The 9,686-nt window shown below is 47.9% G+C and overlaps 1 protein-coding gene across 1 annotated transcript; it reads right to left on the reverse strand.

Annotated features, from left to right (window-relative positions):
• Positions 1-963: 963 nt before the first annotated feature.
• mex3b (mex-3 RNA binding family member B) lies at positions 964-6,420 on the reverse strand. The gene is made up of 2 exons (XM_031738364.2): positions 5,199-6,420; positions 964-3,652 (listed from the first exon to the last, which is right to left on the reverse strand). The coding sequence occupies exons 1-2, from the start codon at positions 5,419-5,421 to the stop codon at positions 2,244-2,246; spliced, it is 1,632 nt and encodes a 543-aa protein (XP_031594224.1). The 5' UTR covers positions 5,422-6,420; the 3' UTR covers positions 964-2,243.
• Positions 6,421-9,686: the final 3,266 nt, after the last annotated feature.

Below are 9,686 nucleotides of genomic sequence, written 5' to 3' on the forward strand. Positions count from 1 at the left end.
CAGTTTAACAAAACGTTTAAATGAATTAAGCCACAAATCAGCACATATCTGAATCTGACCAAACACCTACTGTAAGGGACTATTTTCTCTCAATCAGCTGATTGATCAGCAATTCTGTAAAATGATTTTAGGGGAAAATCGACTGTTTCTTGTCTGTGAGGTGAAAGTTTGTTTGAACTTCAAAGATGTTCACTTTAAAATGACAGAAGCAGAAAAGGCAGAAACTGGTCACGTTTGAGGATCTGAAGAACACTTTGTAGGTGTTTTTCTCTTCAATGACTCACATTCAATTTGTAGGCGATTAGCTGTCAGTTAACCCTGTAACACCAAGTGTATCATATTTAATACGAGTTTTTGAGGCCTCTGCATCATCAGTGTGAAAACCTGAATCACAGTGTTCATTTTTAAGCATTAAACTCTACAAAAATACCAGATGTAGCAAAATGATATCAAAGAAAACTCATCTATACAAACTTGTATTAAATTTCTTTAAAAATTTGAATTTTCTGGCCTTTTTTCCAGGTTAAGTTAGCAGGTTAGAACATTTTAAACCAAAGTGCTCTACAGTACAATAAACGGGTTCCCAAACGACCCAATGAGCTGACGGCTTTTTCACCAACTGGTGACACAGCGAGACGTTTTCTAAACCGCGACCACCTAACTTTTTCAGATCTCTCAGTATGTCCCACTTCATTAGTCCACCAAAGCCCACAGGAGCCAGATTACAGTCTGCACACCAGCAGATCTGCAGAAGAATAGGTCGCATAGCTCTTCTAATTAGCGATAAGGCAGACCGAGTCCCACCGTCAAAGCATATCCTCGATAATTAGGCTGCGGCGATAATCCCGCCACCCCCGAGCTTCCATCAGGGAGCAGAGAGGGGTCGGCCGTTCGGAAAACTATTACGACTCCGACGATGATCCACATCGACGCGTGAAGGAAGGACGAGAAGCAGACACCAACATCGATGTACCATTTTTATTGGACTTATATAGAAATACTTAAAAAAACATGAAGTAGCACCATTACTTTTTTTTTATCATGTATAACTTTAAATGTCAGAAAAATAAAACTCTTGATACATTTTCAAATCTTGTCTCAGCAAATATAATATTAGTATTTGACCATGAGGTTAAAGGCCCTTTATCATAAAATAAAATATACTTTGTTCTTAAACTTTGCTCAATAAAGTACATTTACGCTCAAGTAACTTCACCTACATATACATAAACAAGTGGTAAACAAATGTATTAAAATAGAAATACTAAAACTATAGTGGTGCAACAGAAGCCTGTAATTCCCACTGGAATCTAATTCATACAAATTTTAGAAAGCATAAACGGTTTCTTTGTGTTCAACTTACTAAGTTTTGTACATTTCAATGTTTCATAATAATATAGAATAAAATATGCTTTATATTACGGAATAAAAAATATGCTGGGTGAAGCAGATTTAAAAGACTTTTTTTTTTGCTGAACCTATAAAAACTCCATCCCAACAGAATACTGTCAAATACACATTTTTGTGGACTCGGATTTGCTCCCACAGTCGTGTGATATTAAAATAATACAGTGATCAAATGCCGTAAGGCCGTACTAAAAAAATGAACAATATTTCAACCCAGCTACAAAAAAGTTCACTGAACTTAAATTAAAATATCTGTAAACATCTTTGCAATAAGAAATATAATCTTTCAAGTCAAAAAAGAATAAAATACTTCAATCTGTAGTAATGTCATTTAAAACTTTCAACTTGTGGAAATTGATTCTATACATATATATGTAGGATATGTTGTTGCTCTCCCTCCCTCGCGTGGTTTCTGACCTCGAGCTGCAGTATCTGTTAGGCCGGACGCCCTCCACGTTTCCCAGCCGCCGCCCCCCCTCACTACACTTGAAACGGTCTACAGGCGGACCCCCGTACCTCCGTCCTGACCCCAATGTCTCTCTTCACTTCATAAATATAGTGTACAATTAACTAGAACTATTGATTACTATACTGTAATATTTAAAACATGCACTTAGATGTTGAAAATATTTCCCCAAGCTACAGTACGTTATTCACAACTAGCCCACAAAGGCTGTCTGTCCCTTCTTCTGGATACTGCAGCTTCTCTTACATACATATGTATATCTATGTACACTTTCAGACTGGCGATTGGCTGATCGTTAAAGCGGTATGAAGAGTCTGTTGTTGCTATTGTAGTCGGTCTCGCCGCCGAGACAGTCCTAGGGTTTCACTTCTTATGAAAATATACGTATAGCCTGAGTGACGCCGGTGTGGCAGACGGGGCATTTGGGGTCGCTCCTCTCGCAGATCCGATTGGCACATTCCATGCAGAAGAGGTTGTGCCCGCAGGGAACCAGCGCCGCGATGACCTCGCTCTCAAAGCACACCGAACAATCGCGACTACCTTTTCGGCTGGTGCCCGAGGAGGTGGACGAGGAGGAAGAGGAGGACGACGACGAGGCCGAGGAGTCGCACGGGACCCCGGGTAGGTGGGGGCCCGGCAAGGAGGCGATGGAGCCAGAGTAGCCAGGGAAACTGAGTGGGCCACCGCCCGGGTCGCTGCGCACCCTGCGGGCTAATGGGTGCTCGGCGGGCCCGCCGTTGTGGCTGTGGAGAGGAGGCGACAGGCGAGGCTGCGGGGTGCAGCCGTTAACCCTCCTCTGGCTCCCCGCGATCCCGTTGGCATTAGCCGAGCTGTTGGTGGGGAACATGGCTGAAGTGGAGGTGGGGGAGCTGCCTCCGGTGGAGGAGGGGGTCATGCGACTGTCGTACGGGGACCACAGGAGGCCCGGCGGGGCTGGTGTAGGGTCAAACCCTGGCGAGGAGTCAAAAGTCAGATCAGTGCAGTCGGGGGAGATGATGTCGCTTCCGTAAACAAACCCGTTGCCGTTGGTGTTGACGTTGATGTTGTTGTTATTGTTGTTGCCGTTGTTGTTGGTGGTGGCCGTGTAGCTGAGTGCCGGGCTGGGGGGGCTGTAGTCGGCCATGCGCGAGCTGTTGTTGCCGAAGTAGGAGTCTGTGGAGGCGCTGCCCAAGGAGGAGGAGGAGTCGTTGCGGTAGTTGGAGAAAGGTTTGCGTACAGAGGTGGGGGTCATCCCCGCGCTGGGCTTGGACCACAGGGTGGCGTGTCCGTGCAGGTCAAAGCCCACGTCGGTGCCGTTGGCGTGGAAGTCGTTTTCGTCCTGGAGCTCAATCAGGCCTCCGGTCCTCATGGCGATGTGGGCTTCGATTTCTTCACGTGCTCGGTCCACGTTCTCCGGCATCCCCGTCACCTCAAACACCGGCTCCTTGTCCCGGCTCGGGGTCACGATGTAGGTGTGGGTCTGCTGCTGGATCCGCTTGATGGTGGCACCCTTGGGCCCCACGACCAGCCCGACTACGCGGTAAGGCACCCGGACCTGGATGGTGGTCTGTCCGGGCAGGTTAGGCGGTCCGGGGACCGGGGTGCCGCTCCCGTTCAGGCTGGTGTTTTTGTTCCGGGAGGCTCGGATCATGGAGAAGTGCTCTGCAGCCGAGATGATCTCCCTCCTGGCCATGGCCACATCCTCCCTCCTGCCCGTCACCACGAAAACGGGCTCCTCGCCTCGCACCGGAGTCTTGATGTAGGTGTTGGTCTTTGCTCGCAGCGCTTTGATCTTGCAACCTGAGGCAAAGGAAGCAAAAGAAGAAAAGTGAGGACGTAGAACCTTGACATGTGGCACATGTTCTCAGAACAGATGCTGAGTGTTTGTTGTTGTCTCTCAAAAAGTGCGAGCAGCCTCAAAAAGCAGGTGAGGAACCCTTTTAGAGAAGAACAAATTCAAACCACATGCCACCGCCACGAACATACAGCAGGACAGAAAGAACAGCGAGCAAGTCTCCTTCAGGAAAACACGAGGACGGCTGCTGCGAGACTCTTTGTAGCGCAGGGGAAAGGGGGGCAAAGCTACGTAAAGACTTCATATCCTGGAAGCTGAGCTTTAACTCGCATTCCAACGCCCTGAAGCACAGGCACATATCTTTATTATCAAAAAGACCAGCTGAGGAAACAGCCCGGGAAGAATGACATAATTAGCCAAGCAAAGCCAGCTGAGTGGGACAGGCTGATGTAACCAGCACAGGAAGGCGAGTCCAGCTAAACTCAGCCTGTAAACCAGTTTAAATCCAGAGTTAGCGTCAAATTGGTGCAGGTTAAATGAGGATAGAGGATAGAGTCTCCCATTAAAATAACACCCCCAGGTCACCGCTAATCCACCATTTTTCCTCTCCGTGCTTCTAGCCTGACTTAACCCTACGCAGGGGGCTAGGTGATGGTGTGGGATGTAAACAAGCCTCCTGCACAAATGTCCCACTGTGGCTGCTGAAAAGTGTCCTTACAGTTCCTTTTGTTTTTGTGGGAGCAGCAGCAGCAGCACAGGGAGGGGAAAAGATTCCGCATATGTAACCAAGCACCAGTCCCGCCCTGCAGCCCTACAGCTGGAAACACTGAGAGATCTGTGCAGCTATGGGCGTCTGCAGCCTGCGAGGCAAGGTAACATCGTGACCGCTGTCCTAATTCGATCCGATCACCATCACAGCCATTAAGCAAGGAATTTGTGAGGAAAACGCACGCACGCACGCACACACACAGTGACCTACAAACACGTCCACCACATGATGATTATAATAACCTCTATCCTGTCAGCGGTCATCGCCAGGCTTCATCCAAAACAGCTCAGATTTCATTTTAATTCTTCGAAACCAAACTCCGCTCATTTTGTCAAATACTTTAACAAACGCGTGCCTGCCTGCAGAGCACGCACGACAAACAGCAAGACTTTGGTGTCTTTTCTGAGCTGCTTCCTGCTTCTCTTCAATTCGGCAGCAGCAGCACGGCCTGTTATTAATCTCAATAAGCACTTATTCCACTTAAATGTCAACTTCTTGAATCTGTGCGCGCTGCCGCCCACCGCCGTGTATTTATAGAGAAGGAACAATGTATGACTAACTGGCGAGACAGAAACTGAAGCCCGGGGGGGAACAGGGAAGCCGAATTCACCAGCAGAGCTGCAAATGTAGCCTGAAAGCAGGAAAAGTGACACATGCGCTGTGTGAGTGTGCTGGCATTCAGTCCTCCCACACGGGACACGGTGCTGTTTGGGTGCATGGCCGCGCTCAGCTGTGCTGCAAGACAAACACCAACCGTCTCACACACACACACAAACACACACCTTGTCTGCCCACGATCTCAGCCACATGCTCGGAGCTGGGCACCGGGACGCACTCCGTCATGTTGACGCTCTTCTTCCGGGGCTCCTGGCCGTTGTCGTACAGCGGATTCTCGTCGTTGTCCAAGCCGAGCAGGGAGAGCTGGTCCAGGGCGATCTGCAGCGCTCTCTGGTCGTCCAGCGCGTCTCCCTGGACGCTGCTGTCGGCGAACAGCGAGCTGGGCATGTTTGCGGCTTCGCAGGGTTGCGGGTGGAAGGCAGAAAATAATACAGGAAGGAGGGCGAAGAAAGGAGAGGGGAAGAGAGGAGGAAGAAGAGGAGGAGGAGAAGAGGGGAGAGGCACCGGAGCCGGTTCTCAAAGACAACTGGTCAGTGCAAAGAAACCAGTGCGGCTGAGGAGGGGAGGGAAAGCAGCGCAAAGGAGCCACAGTAAAACCATCCACCCCCTTTGGTTTCCAGGTCGAAGCTGGACGTCCCGGTTCGAGCCGAGCCGTGCTGCTGCAGGAAAACGCGTGTTTATTCCACAGCGGTAATAATCCGTGCTGGCTTCCCCTCAGCTCCTCTGTTGCTTCTGTCTGAGTCTTTGCAGAGCCAGACAGAGAGATGTGCGGGTGACGTCACCGCCTGGGCAGGGGCGATGCGGTGCCGCGGCTCGTTTGCATATCCGGGATCCGATTGGCTGCCCGCAATGACTGGGCGGGCCCGCTTGTAAAGGCACGCCCACCTCTTTGTTCCCAGTCTTGCTCTTTGTCTCTTTCCCGGTTCGCGCTGCTCAGGCCGGCTGGCAGGAAGTGGAGCTGTTCACGCGTTCATCACGCATCACATGTGTTCTTTCCCCGAGGATCTCTCCAACCTCGGCCGCTCTTCCACAAGATTCTTTTATTTCTCTTTAATTTGACCAGGCAGTAATAATAAACTGTAAATGAAAGATGGACAAACACAGCCACCTATGATGTCATCATTAACCTCAGTGTTAACAGAGCCAACATAATTCTCTCACCTCATGTCATATATGTGTGCAGCATATGTATACAGTGCCTGAGTACTGTGTGTGTGTGTGTGTGTGTGTATTCATATTTTTGTGGGGACCAACAGCCCTTATGGGGACCAAAATCCTGGTCCCCACAAGTCTGAAGGCATTTTTTGAGACTCAAAATGTTGTTTTAGTGTCAGGGTTATAGTTATGGTTAGGTTTAGGCTAAGGGTTAGTGTTAGGCATTCACTTTTCCAGGGAAATGGTAGGGTAAGGGGTTAGGGAAAGCATGTTGTCAATTAGATGTCCCCACAGGATATGAATACCCAACATGTGTGTGTGTGTTATCTGTTTGTTTGTGTGGTTGAAATACAATTTTTAGGTGTGCACAGCCAACATCGTTATGTTTTCTTTGTGATTCTGACCCGTTCCACTTCCTGTTTATCCACATTGTACAGAAACTGACTGCAGTTCTGCCTGGGCATAGCAGAGGGGAGGGGGCATTGCTAATCCTCATTGTTTTGGAGTGAATAGAGCTAAAGAGCTAAAATAATTCTTTCCATCTGTTTCTTGACAAAAAATCCACATGTATTTTAGTTTTTGCAAATCCATCATCAATACTTAACTGAACTGAACTGAAATAAAATCATCCTTGCAGTGAAGCTGATTTTGCCTCTGATGCCTCAAATAAAAATGGAGGATACTGTATAAAGAAAGGTTTGTGGTCCATAATATTCACAGAAAGGTATTTTACTACATTAAAACCTGAAATTAGGAAACGTGAGAATAAAATGATTGTTCTCTATCAAAAACACAATGACGATTTAGTTCTGGGAGCTGCATGCGCTCAAGAGCGCCCCCTGTGGAAGTTCACTGGTGTGTTTGGTAATCGTAGCCACAGGTGGGCTGATTATAACAGGAGTCTTTGGAACTCACCAGTTTCTGCCTGATTTTACTAGTGACGGTTAAAAATAACAAACTCTGTTTGTTCTGCACATCACGACGACGACACTGTTCACAGCATTAGCATCTATTTGAGTTTCTATTGTTGCAGCTTGGACATAGAGTCAGTGCATGCAGGTTTAGTATGAGCGCTGAGGGTCTGGGCGTCCTCTTCAGTGCTTCATCTTTGTAACAGAAAACACAAAAATCTGAATAAACTGGAGCGAGGCTCTGTGGTTTTCTCATTAATGTTTAACCCGAGAGAGTTTGGAGGGAGTAACCTGATTAGATATGCACGTCCTACCTGATCACTAATCAATGACAGTAACAGCTCTGATGTGTTCAGCACAGTTCAAACTTTGTCAGTCATGCACATATTTTTACTTTGGGATTCTAATAATTTACATGTGGGTGACGAGTCTGAGCGAAGGCGAGGACGGGCATCGTTATTTTAAAATGAGAAAAACCTCAGCAGCACTTCACTCTGTCTGTGTGTCTAATGTACAAGAAAATGCACATAAGAGCTGCGTCACCAACTAGGAAATAGTTATGTAGCCATCAGATACTTTTATACATTTTTCCAGGAGTTTGGTCACAACCATATTTCTACATAGCAGATGTGTCTGTGAGAGTTGGGAGGCCGTATTAGTCGCTCAGTCCTGTGTGGACTCATATCATCTGTGCTGCATCGTGTCAGCATGTGTCCCCAAACAGATCAGCTGTAGCCTCACAGAGGTAAACCTATGAGCAGTCTGTCATACATCAGGTTCATCAGAGACCTGCACCCGCCTGTGTCTCAGTAGCATTTTACAGCACGGTGTTATACTGGTGTATGCTCATACTCAACTGTATTCTCTGAATTTTAAATATTTAAATATTAAATATGTCCTTCACTTTTTCTACTTTTTGAATAAACTCCAGTATAAAAACTGTATTTGGTGACATGAGATCAGTGCAGTGCTGAGAGGGACACTTGGAGCCTTTTTTGACCCCTGCCACTTTCTTCAGTTGAGCACGGCATCATGAAGCTGAAAGGTTAAGAGCACTGCCAGGCGATGAGGTGGGAGAGGCTGGAGGATGGTGGAGGCGGTGGACCGGTGGGTGGGGGCTGTTCGGTCAGGGGGCCTTTGACCAACACAAAGGGGATTTCAAGCCGATTCAAAAACCGTTGAGACCAGAAGCATTTTGCTTTGTCACCTCACTCCAGGAGCACAATGCCAATGCTAATGAGGAGGAGCCGGAGGAGGAGATGCGATGGGATCCTCTTGTTGATATTTGACACCTCAGCTTCCCCCTCACCATTCATCTCGTCCCGATTTTCCTCCTTTGTGCATACAATAAATGCGTTTCATACTTTCTTAAATCCTCGACTACATCTGTGCATCTGCACGTTTCCGATTTCGAGTCGAGCACACGTGCACCGTGCGGGATTTATCAAATGTCTCTTACATCATCCCTTCCTTTCTGGATCTGCGTCGCTAACTCATCCACCGAGTGCAGAATCAAATATTTATCTGTTTGTGGCTAAGCTGAGTTGTTGTATTTGAATAAAAGGCCTGCATTGCTGCTGGCTGCACCTAACCCTGATATGTGGAGAGCATTCCAGAAACATGAAACCCTCCCCGCTCTGCTCCGCTCTGAAGCCTCCACTCTGTTCGTTGTAGAGAAATGACCCAGAGCAGCACTTCTTGCAGCTGCGTTTATCTACATTTCCCTCTCTGCTTGTGTTCATTCTTCTGTAAAATTCTCCCTAAGCTTTGGAGGTCCGAGGAAATAAAGTGCCACCGCACGGGCCCTCAGTTTGCCCCGCTGCTCTTTCTTAAACCCAGACGGACACCGATCGCAGCATCACGGCTGATCTTTGTTGTTGGGTATTAGGCGTTAGCCAGCTGCTGCTTAGGGGCGATTACCCGTATGCCTTTTAATGAGAGGAAGAAAAGCTTAGCCCGCTTTAACCCGGAGAGCGACAGACAGGGCTTAGCGATCGCTCTGCCAGTCACTGCACCGCGGCTGCAGGGCTGCAGACACAGACGCTGGGTCACAGTAAGCAGTAGGTCACAGGATACAGAGCAGCCTGTCGGCGCGCCGCTCCTCGCTCCGGCACCCTGACCTCATGTGTGCACGTACAGGACGTTAGCGAGGTAATGCAGATCACAGCGCTGCACAAAGACCCAGTGTGGCTGTTCCAGCTACAGTGTTCAAAGGCCACTCCACGGCCCTGGAAATGAAGTCTTCCTCACCAGTGGCACCTTTATTTCAAACATCATCAGCCCCACAGACAGGGAGGGTGTAGACATTGTTCTCCACCAGGCTCAGTGAGCAGTTATCACCTTGCTTCAGTTGTTCTTGCTTTTAAACACCCTGGTTTGGTTGGGTTTCGGCACTGCTTGGTTCAGGTAACATAAGGTGATAGTTTGGGTTCAAATCTGCTCTCACACAACGCTAACCACACCTGAAACCTCCATGTTTTAACTACACACTTGTGACGAGCAGATATTTGAGCCTGGCGATGTTTTATGCATTAATTTGTACCTTTATGGCACACAGACTGACATATTTATGTATCAGGGTAAATT

Source organism: Oreochromis aureus, linkage group 1 (assembly GCF_013358895.1).
Source record: "Oreochromis aureus strain Israel breed Guangdong linkage group 1, ZZ_aureus, whole genome shotgun sequence".
NCBI classification, from domain to species: Eukaryota; Metazoa; Chordata; class Actinopteri; order Cichliformes; family Cichlidae; genus Oreochromis; species Oreochromis aureus.